The sequence below is a fragment of the Schistocerca gregaria genome, chromosome 6, assembly GCF_023897955.1.
Source record: "Schistocerca gregaria isolate iqSchGreg1 chromosome 6, iqSchGreg1.2, whole genome shotgun sequence".
Lineage (NCBI taxonomy): Eukaryota > Metazoa > Arthropoda > Insecta > Orthoptera > Acrididae > Schistocerca > Schistocerca gregaria.
The window spans coordinates 53,148,095-53,171,447 of NC_064925.1; the positions used below are offsets into that span (position 1 = coordinate 53,148,095).

Genomic DNA, 23,353 nt, shown 5'->3' on the forward strand with positions numbered 1-23,353 from the left:
ACTTTACAATTTTTAAAATCCAAACAAATTTATTGAAAGAAGATACAGAGCAGGGTTTAGTGTTATTTTGTAGGGAAGCACATCAAGTTTTCTTACCTTAAACTAAAGATATTGTATGTGGCTTCTGTTGGTTATCCTGCACATATACCGTCAGATGTCAACTCTTCCCAAACTCACTGTAGCATTGCAGGTGTACCTTGCTCGGTGGCGGCATATATTCTTGCACTAAGTTCAGGTAGAGGAGCTGGCACAGGAGGTACAAATGTGATATCCTTGAGAATCCTCATTAAAAAATCAAGTGGTGTCAGGCCTGGGGAACGTGGGGGCCATGCATGTGCTTGGATGGCCTGATTATTTCCCATGTCTTATCGAGCACAATGTTTTGTATAAACATTTATACCATTCATAAATTGTAGGCCTACTAGGAGGATCTTTAGCATACTGGGTATGGAAATTACACTGAACTGTTGTTGCCGACTTCGATTCTTTAAACCAAAACTCTCAGCTAGCACACTCCGGTCCAGTGAGACAACCATCTTTAACCCAACTGCAGATAGCGCTCCTTACAGTGTGATTTGGCAATAATGAAATTTGAGAGACAAAACTGATGTATTTCCCTACAAATTGACCGTACAATCATCGAAGTAGGTATTGTGAATTAATTTATATAAATTTTTAAAGTTGTAAAGTCCTTTTCAAACCACCCTGTATGTTGTCTAAGTCACAGTTTAGCTTTCTTAGTGGTTCCAACAAAGGGAAGGCTATTTACGAGCACAGTGAGAATGTACTTAATTCAGTAAGTAACTAATTAGAGGCTACTGGCATTTTCTGTGACCTGTCAAAAGCCTTTGACTGGGTGAATCATGGCATTCTCTTACGCAAATAAGAGTATTATGCCACGGGAAATGCTGTAAAATGGTTCAAGTCTTATCTATACAAACATTGAAATAAATAGGAAGTCGAGTACAGATTTAAAAATGGATGCTAATCAAATTCCCACTGACAGTAATAAATGGTTTGAAGCTAATTAACTGTCATTAAACTTTGAAAAGAGCCCTGTATGCAGTTCACAACCTGTAAGACGTTTTCTTCAAGCATGTGTATAACATGAAGACATACAGATCAAAACGGTTGACAGTGTTAAATTTCTGGGATTATTTCTTGATAATAAATTCAGTTGGGAAGGCCATACCACAGAATTACTGAAGCTCCTAAACAAATCTGTATATGCAGTGAGAATGTCAGCTGTAGGACATATAAATAATAATAAAAAAACTTGTGTACTTTCATTCTATTATGTCGGATGGGATCATACTCTGGGGTAACTTGTCAAACTGAGCAAAAGTTTCTGGCGATCAAAAGCATGTAATAAGACTCCTTTGTGGTATAAATTTAAGATCATCATGTAAATACCTGTTCTAGGAACTGTGGATTCTAACTACTGTTTCTCAGTATATTTATTCCTTAATGAAATTTGTTGCAAGTAGTATGTCCCCATTTCCAACCAATATCTCAAAACATAGTACCAATACTAAGAATAAGAACAATCTACATTAAGACCTAAAATCACTCTCTTTGGTTCAAAAAGGGGTCCAATATTCAGGAACACACATTTTCAATAAACTGCCAGCAACCATTAAAAACTGTGTATCAGAGTTTAAACAGAGTTTGAAAGACATTTTGATTTGCAACTCCTACTCTACAGGTGAATATCTTACCAGGGACCATTAGACCAGCTTAAGTAAATATGTTAGATTTCAGTTTTGACAGCTCTTGGACACAAGTCAAGATTGAGTATTTTCTGTTTGATAAATTTATCAAAAGTGCATAATTATGTTTCATTCTGACAGTGTATTAATTCTGTAAATATTAGCAGCTCCAGTTTATTATTACGTATTCAACTATTTTGACAATCCCCTGACAAAAGATCATAGTAGTAAGTATTACATTCCACTGTAAACATAAGTTATACTTGCTGACATGTGCCACACTTGCAAGGATATTCACATTTTTGGGTCTGTGGAATAAAAACTGAATGTATCGAATCTTAAAAAATGGTGCAAATTACAAGAAAAGTAAATGATAGGAAATTACTTTTTAACAATATAATTTTAAAACACTTCATTAATATTAACTCTCCTGACTATTAATATGAAAACCCTGCTCTTCCATAAGTTTTAAGTTTCATGAGCACATTAGTAATCCACAATTTTTACCAAAAATCCAGAATTATAGTTTGCTCCAATTTCTTCCTTTCCTATCTGGTTTGTTAGTACAAAAGTATATTTCGTGGGTGAGGGGGGTGGTGTGGGGACATTATATTACAATGACGACTTTCTTTCCTCTCAGGTGAGTTATATACCAGCCATAAGCAGTAGTTTAACCACAGTTTTTAAACATCAATAACTGATATCCAGGTTTTCCAGAAGAATGAAACTTGATACATTGCAAACTTTTTTTTTAAAAAAACAACAGGACAACAGTTGCCAATGGATGGTGATGAATGATTACTTTGCAAGGTAGCCCTAACAAGATAGCTGTGTCCCATTAACATCAAAACACCAATGTTACCTGTATGTAGATTACTGGCAGCATAATGATATATACTTTTCTAGAATATGATGCAGAGGAATTCTTTGGTTAAATTTTAAGTGTGCTGTCAGGTCCCAGCCCAACCAACAACTCGGAAATACGTAAGTATTCCTGGAAAGTTTATAAGAATTATGACTGTATTTAAATATCAATGCTACTTGTTTCAGTTGCAGTTATTTAAGCTGTGCTGTCAGGTATTGACCTAAGCACCACATATAAGTTGCCATAGTTCCAGGTGGGAATGGGAGATTAACAGGCTTATACAACTTGTTTCGGCTCCGTGCAAATCGAAGTTATTGCATTTTTTTTACAAAATAGTATGCTAGCTACTTCCATACAGTTAATATATTTGTCACATGTTGCACATCTGTGACAGTTCAAAACTAACCATCCATTCAGCATTTCTTCCAATAATGTTAACTATGAACAATGCAACTCTCAGTTATTGTTATTTAGCAGATCTAAAACAGACTTAAAGACTTCTACTATTTATTTAGTATCCCGGTCAGCAGAAATCACGGCGGAAGCAGATAAGCTGAATTTGGCAGTGCAGTGGGATAGTGCAGAAACCTGCCATGAAGAGTGCACACGACACACAGTATGGGCAGATCAACTGGTGGAGGTGATCAACCATGGGCGATGGTAGACCGGGCAGGCCAGTGCTTACTTTAGGGGCCTGACAGACACTGACCTTTGCCTAGCGTATCGTGTGGTGTACTGTGCCAAATGCTTTGCCATTAAGTCATCCTCACCTGCTGTGCTTTGAGTTGTTCTTGTGCACATCTCTGTGTGTGTTCAGACACTCTGCTCCCCGCAGAACAACTTCTGTAGCACGTTCTTTTACCCTCTCACAGGGTTTTGTTTTCCAGCATCCCAGCAAAATCATTGAGCCACTGCCAGCCAGTGAAGTATCTGTGCAGATCATGTAGTGAAGCAGAATTGCCATGCCTGTGCAGATAGTACAGTGGCGATGAAGAGTATTCGCATCCTTGCTTTACTAGTGCGGGTTCACACACCTGCTGCTCCATTTTCAGTGCCGCCTCTGCCATCCCCAACACCATTTGCCAGTTTCAATGAGTTGACGTAAAGGTTGGGGAATTACCTGCAGTGGTTCTTACTGCACTGTCAAGTAAGGCATATCATGGATCCCGCCGATAAGGGTGCCTTGTTGTTTTGCAGCAGCAAAGGTGTACATGAAACTGCCTGAATTTGGTACCCTCCACTGAATCCAAGAAACTTCCCTTTGATGACCTGTGTCAGTTGTTTATGCAGTCTTACAGCATCAACCGCATATCATGGTGGCACGGTTACAGTTTAAGCAGCACCACAAGTGCCATGGGCAGTTGTACGTCACTTGAATCACTGATCTGCAGCATGCCTCTTGCAAGCATAGTATTCTGAAGTGTCGGTTTGAGAATCCCAAATGTGCTACCTCTTATGCAGACTCGCTAATTTGGAATGTATGTCAGGTTAGCCCCTGATCATGAGGTTTAGGCTAGGACATTGACCTCATCCGGTTATTCGTAAGCCAATGTTGCCCACACTGCGGAATCACATGAGCTTATGAGTTTCTGATAATTGGTAGGTGTCAGAATTTAGTGGGCAGGCAGCCAGACCAGCACCCTGGTATTGCATCTCTGCAAGTTTTCACCCATGCCAACTCGGTGGATTTGCGCCGACTGAAGTGTTTTAATTCCCCCAAGCAGCATTTTTCAGGTTCCTGGCATCATTCTCCTTCCACTCAATCGTTGAGCCAATGGTCCTGCCTCGATTTTCATTTGTTGCACATTCACTGAGAATGCCAGAACGTGGAGGCCAAATGTGTATGCCAACAGATAAGCCATATGGCAACTGTTCATGACAGCCAATGGGCTGTAACCAGTCTTCGGACACTCCAGTGTTTTCACTGGACTCTGGGCCTATCTGTGACATCTTGCCCGTGTCACCCTGCTATATTTTGCTGACACTGGTAGTGGATCTGTGGACAGTTGAATTTCAAGTACACATGACCGACTGTTTGCCTCATTAACTTAGATAAGTACAGGGTGGAGTTGCAGCATCCACTCCATCAGGTTGTCTCACAGTAAACAGTGCATTCCTTTGTGAGGACTATTCTCCAACTCTGCACGTTATAAGAATATGGAACAGCAACTTAACTTGTTAGTAGACAATCCACCATTGTCGCAAAATATTTTGGGCTCAATGAGTTTTGTTTTGGCTTACAGATCATTGACGAAGCGCATCTGGTTTCTCAATCTGTTACTTTTTACAATTCTGACCTCTTATTGCAATGCTATGGACCGCTGTTAGAGTACCTTGGGCCGAGCAATAATTTTCAAGGCACACCCAATGCACAATATATCGCAGATTCGTATCCTATTATGTGGCAGGCAGAGTTGTTGGGAGCTAGTATTTTTTCCATACAGACTTGAGCGATGCTTATCTGCAGTTGCTGCTGGGCAAGGTTTCTTTGACTTCTTTGGTCATCAACACCCTATTTCAGCCTCACCAGTTTAACTGTTTGCCTTTTGGAATCTCACCTGCCTGGAATTTACCAAAGGTATTTGGAACAGTTGATTATGGAAATTCACTGTTGCGTCAGTTATCTTCATGATATCTGGGTCATGGGCCCTACTTGGGAGTAGCATTTACTAAATAGTCACAGTTTTCCAGCACCTCTGGAGAATGACCTTATCTGCAAGATGAAGTGCAGTTTTCTCTCCCCAAAGGTCAATTTTTTTAAATCATGTGCTTAGTACAGACGGTCATGTCCCCAAAGACGGCCACAATAACGCCACTGTCAACCGAACAGTGGACAATAACCTCAAGAAGGTCCACTATATTTTGACAGATTTCTTATGCTCAGTTCATTCCCCTGGCTGTGCACATCTGTCAGCCTCTTAACTGGCTTCACCAGAAGAGCGTTAAGTTTGTCTCATCTGCAAACTGTCAATGGGCTTCCCACTCTCTCAAACAGTGTTTGTGCTCTGGTCTTTGTCCCACTTCTTTCACACTGGGTAATCCTTTAAGCCTGGCCTGTGATATGTTCCAGTATGGAATTGGTGCTGTCTTGTCCCACTGGAATACGGATATCATCTAACAGCTCATCGCTTATGCATCCAAGATGCTTTCTGTTGTGCAGCATAATTATTCAGATGCAGAAAAGGAGATGCTGGATGTTACTTTGGAGGTCATGGGGTGACGTTCCTCCTGATCACCGACTACAAGCCGTTTGTTTCCACATTTGGCCATCACTCCAAGCTGCCATATAGTACCGCCCACTGGCTACAGCGGTGGGGCTCTCTTTCTCAACGCCAATGCTGCTGTGGTATTGTGGCTACCAGTGAGGCCCGATATTGAGTTTGATCTGCAGGCTCTTGTGTTCACATTGGATGATGCCTTGCAGCAAACCCTATTGGACTTTCTATAGACAGCAAAGTCACTACCACCACAGACACTTTCCCGGACTGCATCGGGTGCAGATCCAGTGTGGTGTGAATTTCTCCTCCACGACTGGCTCAATGATGTCCAGGTGGTTCTCATTCTTGCCACTGAGGAGCACACTGCCATGCTGTCATTCCTTCAGCACTGTATCCTCACATATACCAGCTGTTGCATGTGTTGCACTAGGGTATGACTCATATGAGAGCACTCTTAAAGACATCACATCTACTGGCCTGGCAATTGATTGTGACATTAAATATGTGGTTCATTCTAACGAGGCTTGTGCACAAAACCAGGCTGCACTGCTCCGCCAGTTCTCTCCTTGGCCAGTCCTGGAGCATGCTTGGGATGGAGTAAACATTGATTTCAGCAGCTCTTTTTCGGGCAGCATTGATAGCTGGTGGTCAATGCATTGTCCACCTTTCCTGTATGTAGCTAAACTCTCTTCAATGTCGCCAACTGCCAGGGTTAGCGCATTGTCAGTTATTTGTGCCCTTGAGGGAATCTCCAGGACCTGGTATACGACAATGGTCAGCAATTCATATCGTGGGAGTGAGGAATTTTGCGTTCACAATGGTAGACAGCATGTGTCTACCACTCCATTCCTCCCAGCTTCTGCCACTGAAGTGCAGTGCTTTATGCGCATGTTTAAGACCCAAATGAAATAACCCGTGCCTGTCACTTCTGGTGACAGTGCATTGTCGAGCTTTATGGCTGACGCTCGTCAACAGACGCAGTCCGGGCCAATGTTTGCAATGACACCAGACATGGGGTCTCATGTAGTTGCTGCACCCGGAGCTGCACTCCACAGGCCACTGTGGGCAACTGCATTTACCTTCCAGGGCTGTCGTATGGGCTTGGTACTTTGGCCAGCAGCAGTGGTGTGCCATAATGTTGTTTGTGGCGAATGTTGGGTAGGCAACAGCTGATCTACCAAGCAAGTCAGCTCCACCCGTACCCGGTGGTCTGCTGGTCAGCAGATGCATCACAACACTGTTCCCTGTGAGCACTCCACCCGCAGCGGCGTGCTTCCTCATTGCCCATTGCTGCCGTCTCCAAGCCCTCCGGCGTCCTCCCATCATCTGCAGTAGCAGCCTCCAGTGAAGCCTACACTTATGCCCCTAGATTTTGATCCACTCTCCTCCTCCACTGATCCCCCCCCCCCCCCCCTTTTCCAATCGCTAAGGGAGTTGGCATAGCCTCCACTGCCCCGGTGGACCCCCAGTTGCCATAGTCTCTGTGTCCTTCCAGCAGAGTTGGCATTGCCTCCCTTGTTGGTTGGTTCACTGTCCGATTCTCCAGGGATATGTCTGTTCATTTTCAGCCTTATGTGGCGTTTCCTGGGGATGAGGGTTTACTGCATGCACTGGGGAGTGCAGCAGTATAGTGCGGAAAACTGCCATCTAAGCCACATATGACACACAGTAGGGGCAGACTCAAGGGTGGAGTTTTTCACCTGTTGGTAGCCGTAGTCCAGGTGGTGCTTACTTGGTGTTCCATCGCTATGGATCATCACTTAGCATATCACGTCGTATGTTGTGCCAATCGCTCAGGCATTAGTCGTCCCCCCTTGTCACACACCAAATTCTTCCTATGCTCATCTCTACAAGGGTTTGGACACATTGCTTCCCGTAGATTGACTAGCATGGCAAGTTTGTTTCCATCTCTCAGTGTTTTGTTACCTTGCAGTCACTGAACCACCACTGGCCCAGTGAAGTATCCATCTCCACCACATAGTGAAGTGCCATTGTCACACCTATGTAGATACTGAAGCTTGTGTAAACAGTGGGAAATTTATAATTATGATAACAGAAAAGAGGGTGTGAATTACATCAGGGGAAGTAGGGCATTTGAAGGGTGCGATAAAAATGTCCAACAGTACAAAAATGTTAATTCTAAAAACATAAAAGCAGGTTTACATTATACACTGCTGCCATTTTATCTCCCAAATCTCTCATCTCCCAAATTATTCTGTTCACTAATTCTAGACTTTTGAATACCTTCTCCTCTACTTCACTTTAACTATTTGTTACATCTCTTCTGAGTGGACTCTTTTTTTACAAATCTTCTGGTCTTGTATATTTAAAATCTTAAAGGCAATCTTCACTCACAGCCTGAGTCCACTTCCAACAATGCCCCTCCTTAAAACAACAACAACTACCTCCCGTAAAGATAATATGATCTGGCCAATTCACAATGAAATACAAATAGGTCGGATTGAAAAATCCACTATTTGAATGGAAGAGATGTTCAGCAGTGTCTCTCAATAAACAAAATCTTTGTTTGGGTGCCTGGAGAATTTTCTTTTATGGGCATTAGGCTATGGTCTGTGCCTCACATTTCGTCTCCTAAAGCTGAAGATGATGTCAGAGGCTATAACAGGGTGTATACGTGGACAAGGCAAAAAAATTCCTGTATTTTGCCCGGTTAAAAATACGCCTTTTCCATGTTAAGTGACAGGATACTTTTCCTCGGAGCTGTAAAAATTGTCAATCCTTCAAAGGGTTAAGGTTTCATGCACTGGCGTGAACTCCCCGGCACATTAGCAAACAACTGTGAGTGGGGGAGGGGGGAGTTTGATGTGCAGCAACAAGTGCACTGCATATTGTCATATTACAAAGGTATAAATTCCAGTTCCACCAAACACAGCACATTAGTTTCCGAAGCATTGAAATCTAGATAGCGATGTACTTTTGTAAGTCAATCATAGCTCGTGTCACGTGATCCCACCAGCTAATAAAAGCACATATTCTGTGAATAGGAACATGTAACGTAGTCAGCCAACAGCAACAACACTGTTAAGTAGCATGAATACAGAAGTATGAAAAGTTAATAGTTTGAATTAATATACAAAGGTGGCTACAAGAAAAGCTAAGCTTTCACATATAACACTGGTCTCTAAGATCAATTAGCCACCAGAAAAGCTAAGCTTTTTCATGTATAAATTGGTCTTTCTTTACGTGTGTTACACTTCAAGCTACACAACACAAATGTATCAGTAAAATTTTGAGTTTTAAACGAGAGTCAAATGCTATACGATTTAAGAAATTCATCGCACAATCTCATATGTAACATAATTCATCTTACGTAAAAGGAAATTTACTTTGAAAGTGGTGCTTTTCAAACCACCATTCGCAAGATTCTCCCGCGAACTATTAGAAACAGGTTTGTTTCAGCACTTGCCACTGATAGCCAGAAAACAGTAGTTACTGCCCGTGTCCAGCTATGATGATGTAAGAAGCCTGTGTGTTAGTATGTTTAAAGAATGAAGAGAACTTACATAATATAATAAAATAAACAGGACATCAGATGATACTCCAAGAGCATGGGAATTTCATAAACCATACTAAAATATCCAATTCCGCTTAAAGTGTACATTCATATGTCCAGATTCACAATGAAGTGGGCCCCAACCTGATATTAAGCTTTTCAGTGTAGTTTTCAGGTTGTAAATTTTCTTGGAGTACCAATATTACATTATCTCGTGTTTGGTTCTTTATTATCAATAATGATGAAAACAAGCACTTTAAATCCAACAAACAGTTGAAACTACCCAATATCCTGGAACGAAACACTTCGTTTCAAATAAATTGACTGCCTCAGCTCAAAAGATTAATGTTGTTGTTGTTGTTGTTGTTGTTGTGGTCTTCAGTCCTGAGACTGGTTTGATGCAGCTCTCCATGCTACTCTATCCTGTGCAAGCTTCTTCATCTCCCAGTACCTACTACAACCTACATCCTTCTGAATCTGCTTAGTGTACTCATCTCTCGGTCTCCCTCTACGATTTTTACCCTCCACACTGCCCTCCAATGCTAAATTTGTGATCCCTTGATGCCTCAAAACATGTCCTACCAACCGATCCCTTCTTCTAGTCAAGTTGTGCCACAAACTTCTCTTCTTCCCAATCCTATTCAATACCTCCTCATTAGTTACGTGATCTATCAACCTTATCTTCAGTATTCTTCTGTAGCACCACATTTCGAAAGCTTCTATTCTCTTCTTGTCCAAACTAGTTATCGTCCATGTTTCACTTCCATACATGGCTACACCCCAAACAAATATTTTCAGAAATGACTTCCTGACACTTAAATCTATATTCGATGTTAACAAATTTCTCTTCTTCAGAAACGCTTTCCTTGCCATTGCCAGTCTACATTTTATATCCTCTCTACTTCGACCATCATCAGTTATTTTACTTCCTAAATAGCAAAACTCCTTTACTACTTTAAGTGTCTCATTTCCTAATCTAATTCCCTCAGCATCACCCGATTTAATTTGACTACATTCCATTATCCTCGTTTTGCTTTTGTTAATGTTCATCTTATATCCTCCTTTCAAGACACTGTCCATTCCGTTCAACTGCTCTTCCAAGTCCTTTGCCGTCTCTGACAGAATTACAATGTCATCGGCGAACCTCAAAGTTTTTACTTCGTCTCCATGAATTTTAATACCTACTCCAAATTTTTCTTTTGTTTCCTTTACTGCTTGCTCAATATGCAGATTGAATAACATCGGTGAGAGGCTACAACCCTGTCTCACTCCTTTCCCAACCACTGCTTCCCTTTCTTGCCCCTCGACTCTTATGACTGCCATCTGGTTTCTGTACAAATTGTAAATAGCCTTTCGCTCCCTGTATTTTACCCCTGCCACCTTTAGAATTTGAAAAAGAGTATTCCAGTCAACATTGTCAAAAGCTTTCTCTAAGTCTACAAATGCTAGAAACGTAGGTTTGCCTTTTCTTAATCTTTCTTCTAAGATAAGTCGTAAGGTCAGTATTGCCTCACGTGTTCCAACATTTCGACGGAATCCAAACTGATCCTCCCCGAGGTCCGCATCTACCAGTTTTTCCATTCGTCTGTAAAGAATTCGCGTTAGTATTTTGCAGCCGTGGCTTATTAAACTGATAGTTCGGTAATTTTCACATCTGTCAGCACCTGCTTTCTTTGGGATTGGAATTATTATATTCTTCTTGAAGTCTGAGGGTATTTGGCCTGTCTCATACATCTTGCTCACCAGCTGGTAGAGTTTTGTCATGACTGGCTCTCCCAAGGCCGTCAGTAGTTCTAATGGAATGTTGTCTACTCCGGGGGCCTTGTTCCGACTCAGGTCTTTCAGTGCTCTGTCAAACTCTTCACGCAATATCGTATCACCCATTTCGTCTTCATCTACATCCTCTTCCATTTCCATAATATTGTCCTCAAGTACATCACCCTTGTATAAACCTTCTATATACTCCTTCCACCTTTCTGCCTTCCCTTCTTTGCTTAGAACTGGGTTGCCATCTGAGCTCTTGATATTCATACACGTGGTTCTCTTCTCTCCAAAGGTCTCTTTAATTTTCCTGTAGGCAGTATCTATCTTACCCCTAGTGAGATAAGCCTCTACATCCTTACATTTATCCTCTAGCCATCCCTGTTTAGCCATTTTGCACTTCCTCTCGATCTCATTTTTGAGACGTTTGTATTCCTTTTTGCCTGCTTCATTTACTGCATTTTTATATTTTCTCCTTTCATCAATTAAATTCAATATTTCTTCTGTTACCCAAGGATTTCTAGCAGCCCTCGTCTTTTTACCTACTTTATCCTCTGCTGCCTTCACTACTTCATCCCTCAGAGCTACCCATTCTTCTTCTACTGTATTTCTTTCCCCTATTCCTGTCAATTGTTCCCTAATGCTCTCCCTGAAACTCTGTACAACCTCTGGTTCTTTCAGTTTATCCAGGTCCCATCTCCTTAATTTCCCACATTTTTGCAGTTTCTTCAGTTTTAATCTACAGGTCATAACCAATAGATTGTGGTCCGAGTCCACATCTGCCCCTGGAAATGTCTTACAACTTAAAACCTGGTTCCTAAATCTCTGTCTTACCATTATATAATCTATCTGATACCTTTTAGTATCTCCAGGGTTCTTCCACGTATACAACCTTCTTTCATGATTCTTAAACCAAGTGTTACCTATGACTAAGTTGTGCTCTGTACAAAATTCTACTAGGCGGCTTCCTCTTTCATTTCTTAGCCCCAATCCATATTCACCTACTATGTTTCCTTCTCTCCCTTTTCCTACACTCGAATTCCAGTCACCCATTACTATTAAATTTTCGTCTCCCTTCACTATCTGAATAATTTCTTTTATTTCATCGTACATTTCTTCAATTTCTTCGTCATCTGCAGAGCTAGTTGGCATATAAACTTGTACTACTGTAGTAGGTGTGGGCTTCGTATCTATCTTGGCCACAATAATGCGTTCACTATGCTGTTTGTAGTAGCTTACCCGCATTCCTATTTTCCTACTCATTATTATCCCTACTCCTGCATTACCCCTATTTGATTTTGTGTTTATAACCCTGTAATCACCTGACCAGAAGTCTTATTAATAACAGCCATATTTCTTTAGCGAACCGACAAACTTCACCATTCTGCAAGGTGATTAATGTTTGACTATTTAAAACCTGGAAATAAAATAAAACAAAAAAAAAAAAAAAAAAGAAAAACTGAAACGAGTAACATATTTTAGCTTTCCATAATTACGTGAATCTATTTTAATTCAACTGATGGCTCCTGGCCACAGAAAACCATTTTGTTTTTATTTGACGTGATAGCTGTAAATGAAGAGGAAACAGCAAATGTGCCACAAACATTTTTACGGGTAGCATCTGACTGCTTGCTACAGCCGATACGATCAACAGCCTCACTTCAAGTAGCCAGAAGAGGGAGAATGAACTGTTCAACGTGGTCAACTGTGCAGGAGCATGAGCCGGTTGGCATCCGCTCTAACGAAGCTAACGTAAACAATTGTGATGTCACGCTCATCGCGAGCAGTTCGCTGTTATAAAGTACTGCACAGTCTTTTGTCTTAATGCCTTTAGCACATTTTTCTGTTGGCAGACACTTGCGTGTGCAGTTTGTTTCATTGTAAATGGCGCATTTCCTTTGCAACTTGTGTTTTACTTTTTTTTCCTCTCGTTTATGTGTTATTACTACAATGTAATTCTGCAGTAGTGGGATAGAGTAATATTCTTTTTTTAGACAATCAGTTGTTAGCAATCAAAATTAAAAAAATTTAATTGAAAACTAAAACACTGCAAAATTCCTGGAATTCTAAAAAATTCCCATGTTTTTCCCAGTTTTCTTTCTGATGCAAAAATTTCCGGGTTTTTCCCGGGTCACCCGGGGCGTATACACCTTGTATAAAGGCTCAGATGGCATTTTCAAACTTAAACAAGCTCAGCAAGCCGAACTGTTTACATATATCCACAAACAGGTCAGTCCACAACATCATTAGACTGCTGCCAAAGATCGTGGAATCATGCCAGTGTGTGTTATGGAGCTTGTAGTCAGGAAGAGTTTTAGCTATTTGCTTTATTCGGCACTACCCATGCCGCAAGTTGTCCAGTTTCAGTCGTCATTTTTTGTAAAATTTGTTTTTGTGCTTTGGAATTCCTGCATCCTGAAACAGGAGCTTGCTGAGCAAGTATAGGTCTGAAATGGCTATCCAGGTTTTTATGGCCTCTGGTGATTTCCCCAGCATTAGGAAACTAAGCAACAGCAATAGCAGACGAAACAACAACGGATGCAAATACTGACCATGAAAGCCTGCATTGTATAATCTCTATTACAGTGAATCTTGTGTGTGTGTGTGTGTGTGTGTGTGTGTGTGTGTGTGTGTGTGTGTGTGTGTGTGTGTGTGTGTGAGAGAGAGAGAGAGAGAGAGAGAGAGAGAGAGAGAGAGAGAGAGCTCTCTCTCTATCTCTCTCTCTCTCTCATTTTTAGCTTAATACCTATTCCATGAAGTGTGTGATGGTATTCCCTGAGCAATCTCCTGGCTACCATGAAGATGATTATTTACAGATACACCAGTACAAGCTTTGTTGGCTTAGAGATAGTAGCTCGCTTTCTCCCCACTAAACAGCAAGCAACTGTACTACAAAATAACTTCATACCACACCTTTTAAGGTTAATAAAATAATAATTTTATTCGTACCTGCTGAATACCAATAACTTCATTCACACAATCCAAATTTGAAATAATATTGAGTCTCACTTCTGAACATTCATCCTTAAGTTGTGATAAGAACAACGGAAGGAGATGCTCTATTGTGCTGAAATGGAAAAAAAAAAAAACCAATTACTTTAAAGACTCAACACTTTAAAGCCATAAAGAATTAATTGCTAAGTTAAATTGCTACCAAAAGATGAAGAATAACGTCTGGTGCACACAAAATTTAAAAAATTCTAATAGTTATCACTAATAATGAAAGCAGGTGAGGCAATTTAGTTTCAACATGAAAACATAGAAACTTTCACAACAAAACACTATTACTTTTTAATTTGATAAAATAGTAAATTTTATCCAAAATAAATCGGTTAAGTTTAATCTAACAACTTGAATTGCAAATAAAACCAGTAGTAATATCACACGTCATAGATTAATTCAACCATCCAGTAGCAAGCCCCGTAGCATTCCTTGGCACAGTACATAGACAAAAGTTCGATCCTCAAATACAAGTTGGCCATCACTTGCACAAGTCTTCAACAGAGCATACACAGAGCAATTAACTACGAAGAACCAAGACACTTAAGAAAGAAAAAGTTAATTTTTATTGTTATATGGCTAGCTGCTAAGTTTGTCAAAATGCCTATACCCTATCACATTATTCAGAAAGAAGATAATGGATCAAAAGAGTGATCAAATAATCCCTTACAGTTTACTGCTGTGAAGATGTGAGACTATACTTCTGGAAAGGGTTGATACTTGAAAGAGAGCAACGTAACTTGTTAGAATATACTTCTAGAAAAGGTTGATACTTGGCGAAGAACGATGTAATATTAAATCAATCAAGCTATTTTCATGCCTTTGGCATTTCTCACTGCCATGAGTGTAAATTACCAACTACTAACAATGGGAAGACATCATTCTCATAAGGTTGGTGCAGCAGTCTGGAAATTTCCAGCATGGGCCGAGTCAAACCTTTATAATAAGGAAGGTTAAACATAGAAGGACCCCTCCATCTTTTCTGCAAGTATCCTACACTCATATCCTTGTTGTTCCAACCATCTCAGAATTTCTGATATATTCAAGGACAGCAAGTAAAGTACTGGAGACAGTTTCAGGTGGAATCAGCAAAAGGAAGTTTTGTGACCCAGTGGGAATGGTCAGTGGCAGTATTTCACAATATTGCAGCATGACCAAGGCAGACTTAAATTTAACACATCAGCCACTCCCAGCTAATATGCTACCATTGGTCAGTACACAATGACATCAGCAAGGAGACAGTACTACTACATACCTCAATTCTGAAACACTAAGCAGTGACCATGCTGATATTCCCCAGTATATTTTTATTCCAATCATAAGCATAAGCTCTGGTACATTTTAAAATAACTACTGCTCTTATTATCAAGCTGGAAGTGATGTATAATACCAGGATTAAAAATAGAATGAGATTGCTCAAAGTAGCAGAACACTGTACATTCCGGTTTTACTGTCTTTTGCAGTTTCATACATTTACCTTTTACAACAATTATCAAAACAGCATGAAGAAACACCAGTGATGGTACTTTAAATGATACTTGCAAAAATATGATGAAACTAACAATTTATTCAATTGGATAGATAAAAAATTTACTAACCAAATGGAGTCAGAACACACACAGAAAAGACTGTTGTGATTGGCAAGCTTTCAGAACCAGAGGCTCCTCCTTCAGGCAAAAGGATTGATGGGGAAGGAAGAAGGGTGAAGGAGAAGGACTGGAGAGGTTTTAGGAAAAGGGGTAGATTTTGGGAAAGTCATTTAGAACCACGAGTCAGGTGAGACTTACCGTATCGTACAGTACCTGTGGTCCTGGTTAACTTTCTCGAAATCTGACCCTTTTCCTACACCCCATCAATCCTTTTCCTTCCCCTTTAACCCTTCTGCCTGCAGGAGCCACTGGCTCCGAAAGCTTGCCAATCACAACAATCTTTTGTGTGTGTGTTCTGCCGCCACTTCGTAAGTAGATCTTTTACCTACCAAGTTAAATAATTTTATCAATAATTGATTGTTTTCATTGTTACAACAATTTATTCATCATTGTTACAACAATTTATTCATAATTGTTACAACAATTTATTCATAATTGTTACAACAATTTATTCATAATTGTTACAACAATTTATTCATAATTGTTACAACAATTTATTCATAATTATAACAACAATTTATTCATAATTATAACAACAATTTATTCATAATTATAACAACAATTTATTCATCATTATTACAACAATTAATTCATCATTATTACAACAATTTATTCAGTCATTCAGACAATGGAGATGCAATAATCAATTACCTATATTTCCTAACGGATGAATCGAGTAGCATTACACAAGCACTTTCTTTGGGAACTCTGGAGTCCAACAAGAGAGCCCAATTGGTGCCCACAGTTGGGGCAGGCATAAACCATACAAAAGAGGAATAAGATAAGCTTGTCTACATGCTCATTTTGTTTCACAGTTAGATTGTTGAGCCAGTTGCTGTTGTGAAACTTGTGGCATCCTTTACGAATTTTCTACACCTGCTGTTGTCTTCAGCAAGCTCCTCCCATTGGCTGTAATCCACATTAAATGCATTCATATCGACTTGTCACAATCTTTAAAGGTCTTCCACAGGGGCTCTTGGTATGTGCAATCCCACTAAGTTGTGTGTGTTGGGGAAGACCAGAGTGATCCATATCATGCAACTGTCTTAGCCTCACAGATGACGTTCCTTAAGAGTGGCGACGTTGCTCAGTAGCTTCACAGCATTGGAGGCCACCTCATTTCTAATGTGGTCCCTTCATGTTATGCCTAAAATGTTCCTTTAGCACTGCAGATGGAAACTGTTGAGTTTACATTCTGTTTGGTGCATGATGTCCAGATCTCAGCACCACACAAGAGGGTGCTCACCACACATGCTTCACAGACAAACATTTTTGCGGTCAATTTAAGGTGTTTGTTGCCCCATACTCTTTGAAGGAGCTTCCCGAAAGTGTTTGCAACTTTGCCAATTCTTGTGTTTATTTCATCACCTACAGAAATAACGTCTGAGACCAGTACATCAAGGTAGCAGATTTATGGACTACATTCAAGAAGGAGCCATCTAATCTTATGGCAGGGACAACCGTGCATCCTTGCACCATAATCAGTCTTCTTTACATTCATAGACATGAAGTAGAGCCTCCACACAGAAGCAAACTTGTCCATAAGCCTTTGAAAGTCAACTTGAGTATGTGCTATGAATGCCGCATCATCAGTGAATAAAAAATTACTTACAAATAAGTCCTCACGATGGCCCTTGGACCTGAGTAACGAGATGATATAAACTTCCCCCATCAGCCCTGGTATCTAAATGGATACCCAGGGTTGTTTTGCTGAAAACTGCTTTGAGAAGCAACAAAAAGAACATACCACACACGGTAGGGGTCAGAACACAGCCTCGATGAACTCCTCTTTACACAAGAAAAGGATCTGATGTGCTTCCTCCAAACATCACACCACACTCCATATTGCCATGAAAAGTCCTGATCATCTTTTGAGAGTTTTGGAAGACTCCCTATCTGCACTAGCATAGTATACAGTCCCTCCGTGTCGACGATGTCAAATGCCTAATTTAGGTCAATAAAACCAATGAACAATGGGGGTCTTCTGCTTGCAGCATTTTTCCTGAATTTCTTTGAGTGTGAAGCTTACATTGGTAGTAGATCACTGAGCCCAAAACTAACATTGGGATTCATTGTATACAAGCTCGAAAAGCTTCTCCAGTATGCCTAGTGCCACATGGGCGAAAACTTTCCCAATGATACTCAGTAGCAGAATTCCACAGTAGCCTTTACCTACATAGAGTGATGACAGCATCACAGATATCATGGAACATGGTACCCTCAACCCAACATTTCAATGAAAGGTTGTGAAGCACTGGGAAGAGCGGAGTCAGTTTCATAAGTTCTGTGTGGATGTTGTCTTTGGTAGGGCATTTGCCAAACATAATCCGCAAAACACCTCTCTGAACCTGCTCCTTAGGAGGCATGATCTCCAGCTCATCGCAAGCTGACAGTTGACGAATTGCTCCTATTGTTTTTGAGCTGGTGTTGACCTGATGTGAACAGAGGTAGCCACGGTGTGCCACCCATCACTGCAATTGTCGATTACAATCTGTGATAACTGTTCCACTGATGATCTTAACTGTGGCAGTAGGTGTAGGCCTGATAGCAGTTTTGATACCCAAATACACACCACTAATATTTCCAGCATCGACACACTTCTGCATACTTGTGCAAAGTTTCTTGTAGGTGTTAATGCAGTTACAGAATGTGTGCTGAATGACAGTCTTTGCTCTGCTTAGATCCCTACACGAAGTGCACAAGGGTTTGATTGCCAGTTGACTGCTGCCTTATGCTTAGAATAAAAGAAGGGATTTCAAGACATTACTGCATCACTATTCTCAAGGAATCAATCCAAGGATTTAGCTTTCAAAGTACCAAACACAGTACCGGTCGTTAACGATAAGTCACTCTTCAGTGATGGCTGCATTTAGGTCCCAGGTGTCAACTTCTTCCAGAACTATATAATCGAATATTTCTACAGTTCGTTGATTCCAAAATTTTGAGGGAGTGCATCCAGGAATCCTTATACCCCATCTTCCCTTTAAAGTACACGTTAGTGAGATACGGTTGGGACCTGGCACAACATTCAAGAAGCCATAAACTTATCATTCATCCTGTTCACTCCATTCATGCCTAGGTAGTGTGGCCAAGCAGCAGAATCACATCTGAAATAGACATTGAAGTCACCTAGAATGCAAAGATGGACCACAGGTTGGAACTGATCCTTTGAGTTCACAATCGAGGTCAGTGTTGGTGCATATACAGCTGTCAGTGTCACTGCTATTATCACTATTCAACTAGCAGTGATACTGAGCAAAATAAAGTCAAAATGTGGTCCAAGATCCTAACTGGGCTTCCAGTGGCATGTAACAGACCTTAGGAATTGAAAAGCCAAAACAGGGATTTCCAGTGTCCTCTCTCTTCCAGAAAAATGTATAATTTTCCTCCCAAATTGGATCCTGATCTGGCAGTCAGGTTTTATGCAATGCTGTTACAGCAATATTTAGACTGGCTGATTCCAGGTAGGTGATGGCTCTTTCATAGTAAAAATCGTGTCTGCCCTGATGGGAGGCACCGTGATCAAACAACTGGTACATCATTACTGACTTCTTACTTCTGTAAGACATTTGTGGGCATAAGCCTTAACTTTATTGTTACTTGTGTGTTTTGTGGGCCTTGTTGTTGCAATGAGTGACAGCACAACTGTGTAAGCTCTTTTTTATTTCATTCGTAATTCACTAGAAACATAGCAATGGCAAAACAAACCACAGTGCTACCCACTCAGTCTAAAGCATTATTGCTTTCACAATAATGTGCTGGAAGTTACACTACAAGATACTGCTTTACATTTGCAAACACTTTGAATTTCTGTAACTACCTGAAAGCGTGAGATGGCAGTGGAGGTTTATTCAACAGATATTAGCATACAAGACAGTCAGCTTCTAATTTACATGACACTCAGACTCCCAGGAGACCACTTAGAATATGACTACAAGCACATTGTCTATTGCTATGGAATTAGTCTAGAAGAAAAGTTATTTCATTTTAACAAAATGTTAACTGAATTCATTTCATCCAGTGGGATTTATCTCTAACAGCACAAAAATTCTGGATTTAAGAATGAATAAATGAAATGTTAACAATTTTATTTATTTACTGCAACATACATAACATTGCTCTAATCTTGAATACCCCCATGAACCATGGACATTGCCGTTGGTGGGGAGGCTTGCATGACTCAGCGGTACAGATAGCCATACCGTAGGTGCAACCACAATGGAGGGGCAACTGTTGAGAGGCCAGACAAACGTGTGGTTTCTGAACAAGGGCAGCAGCCTTTTCAATAGTTGCAGGGGCAACAGTCTGGATGATTGATCTAGCCTTGTAACACTAACCAAAACAGCCATGCTGTGCTGGTACTGCGAACAGCTGAAAGCAAGGGGAAAATACGCCCGTAATTTTTCCCGAGGGCATGCAGTTTTACTGTATGGATAAATGGTGATGGAGTCCTCTTGGGTAAAATAGTCCCCCATTCGGATATCCGGGTGGGGGCTACTCAGGACGACATTGTTATCAGGAGAAAGAAAACAGGCGTTCTACAGATTGGAGCGTGGAATGTCTGATCCCTTAATCGGGCAGGTAGGCTAGAAAATTTAAAAAGGGAAATGAATAGGTTAAAGTTAGATATAGTGGGAATTAGTGAAGTTCGGTGGCAGGAGGAACAACACTTTTGGTCAGGTGAATACAGGGTTATAAATACAACATCAAATAGGGGTAATGCAGGAGTAGGCTTAATAATGAATAAAAAAATAGGAGTGCGGGTAAGCTACTACAAACAGCATAGTGAACGCATTATGGCCAAGATGGATACAAAGCCCACGCCTACCACAGTAGTAGGAGTTCATATGCCAACTAATTCTGCAGATGACGAAGAGATTGATAAAATGATTGATGAGATAAATTATTCAGGTAGTGAAGGGAGACGAAAATTTAATAGTCATGGGTGACTGGAATTCGAGAGCAGGAAAAGGGAGAGAAGGAAACATAGTGGGTGAACATGGATTGCGGGAGAGAAATGAAAGAGGAAGCTATCTGGTAGAAATTTGCACTGAGCATAACATAATCATAGTAAAACATGGTTCAAGAACCATGAAAGAAGGTTGTATATGTGGAAGAGGCCTGGCAATACTGGAAGGTTAAAGACAGATTATATAATGGTAGGACAGAGATTTAGGCACCAGGTTTTAAATTGTAAGACATTTCCAGGGCAGATGTAGACTCCAACAACAATCTATATGTTATGAACTGTAGATTAAAACTGCGAAAGGTGGGAATTTAAGGAGATGCGATGTGGGTAAACTGAAAGAACCAGAGGTTGTAGAGAGTTTCAGACAGAGCATTAGGGAACAATTGACAAGAATGAGGGAAAGACACACATAGAAGAAGAATGGGTAGCTTTGAAACATGAAATTGTATGGCAGCACAGGATCAAGTAAGTGAAAAGATAAGGGCTAGTAGAAATCCTTGGGTAACAGAAGAGATATTGAATTCAATTGATGAAAGGAGAAAATACAAAAATGCAGTAAATTAAGCAGGCAAAGTGCAAAATGGCTAAGAAGAGATGGCTAAAGGACAATTGTAAGGATGTAGAGGCATATATCACTAGGGGTAAGATAGATAGTGCCTACAGGAAAATTAAAGAGACCTCTGGAGAAAAGAGAACCACTTGTATGAATATCAAGAGCTCAGGTGGAAACCCAGTTTCAAGCAAAGAAGAGAAAGCAGAAAGGTGGAAGGATTATACAGACGGTCCATACAAGTGCGATGTACTTGAGGACAATATTATGAAAATGGAAAAGGATGTAGATGAAGATTAAATGGGAGATACGATACTGAGTGAAGAATTTTAAAGAGCACTGAAAGACCTAAGACGAAATAATGGCCCAGGAGTAGACAACATTCCATTAGAACTACTAATGGCCTTGTGAGAGCCAGCCATGACAAAAACTCTACCATCTGGTGAACAAGTAGGCTGAGACAGGTGAAATACCCTCAGACTTCAAGAAGAATATAATAATTCCAATCCAAAAGGAAGTAGGTATTGACAGATGTGAATATTACTGAACTATCAGTTTAATAGGTCACCGCTGCAAAATACTAACACGAATTCTTTACAGATGAATGGAAAAACTGGTAGAAGCAGACCTAAGGGAAGATCAGTTTGGATTCCATAGATATGTTGGAACACGTGAGGCAATACTGACCCTATGACTTATCTTTAGAAGACAGATTAAGGAAAGGCAAACCTATGTTTCTAGCATTTGTAGACTTAGAGAAACCTTTTGACAATGTTGACTGGAATACTCTCTTTCAAATTCTAAAGGTGGCAGGGGTAAAATATAGGGAGCGAAAAGCTATTTATAATTTGTACAGAAACCAGATGGCAGTTATAAGAGTCGAGGGACATGAAAGGGAAGCAGTGGTGAGGAAGGCAGTGAGGTAGAGTTGTAGACTAACATCGATGTTATTCAATCTGTATATCAAGCAAGCAGTGAAGGAAACAAAAGAAAAATTCAGAGTGGGAATTAAAATCCACAGACAAGAAATAAAAACTTGGAGGTTCGGCAATGATATTGTAATTCTGTGAGAGACAGCAAAGGACCTGGAAGAGCAGTTGAATGGAATGGACAGTGTCTTGAAAGGAGGGTATAAAATGAACATCAACAAAAGCAAAATGAGGATAATGGAATGTAGTCGAATTAAATCGTTTGTTGTTGAGGGAATTAGATTAGGAAATGAGACACTTAAAGTAGTAAAGGAGTTTTGCTATTTAGGGAGCAAAATAACTGATGATTGTGAAGTAGAGAGGATATAAAATGCAGACTGGCATTGGCAAGGAAAGCATTTCCGAAGAAGAGAAGTTTGTTAACATTGAGTATAGATTTAAGAGTCAGAAGTCGTTTCTGAAAGTATTTGTATGGACTGTAGCCATGTATGGAAGTGAAATGTGGACGATAACTAGTTCAGACAAGAAGAGAATAGAAGATTTCGAAATGTGGTGCTACAGAAGAATGCTCAAGATGAGATGGGTAGATCACATAAATAATGAGGAGCTATTGAATAGAATTGGGGAGAAGAGAAATTTGTGGCACAACTTTACTAGAAGAAGGGATTGGTTGGTAGGACATGTTCTGAGGCATCAAGGGATCACCAATGTAGTACTGGAGGGCAGAGTGGAGAATAAAAATTGTAGAGGGAGACCAAGAGATGAATATACTAAGCAGATTCAGAAGGATGTAGGTTGTAGTAGGTACTGGGAGACTAAGCTTGCAAAGGGTATAGTACCATGGAGAGCTGCATCAAACCAGTCTCTGGACTGAAGATGACGACGACGACAACCACCTTGAATATGGTCATAAAAATTCTCTTTGCAGAACATGCATGCACCATATATCTTTATTATTTGTGGAATTTCGCGTAATTTGAAACATCAAATTACTGCTTTGATATCACATGGAGTAAATACAGTGAACATCTATTAATAATGTAAACTGATTGTAATAACTATGTGCTAATTCAAGGATATTCTTCTCCTGTTGCAGACAATATATCAAGAATATTAAGCTTTTGTGCACAGTTCTTCATATGGGGAAAGATTGGGAAGTAATGCACAATGATTTTACCTATTTTTTTTT

General features: G+C 40.2%; 1 protein-coding gene across 1 annotated transcript in view; it reads right to left on the reverse strand.

Annotated features, from left to right (window-relative positions):
- LOC126278950 (serine/threonine-protein phosphatase 2A 65 kDa regulatory subunit A alpha isoform-like) overlaps nt 1–23,353 on the reverse strand; it is a 93,229-nt gene that overhangs the window by 22,933 nt on the left and 46,943 nt on the right. Inside the window, exon 7 of the mRNA XM_049979227.1 lies at nt 14,017–14,134. Coding sequence (XP_049835184.1) covers nt 14,017–14,134 — 118 coding nt within the window. The remainder of the gene's footprint in view (nt 1–14,016; nt 14,135–23,353) is intronic.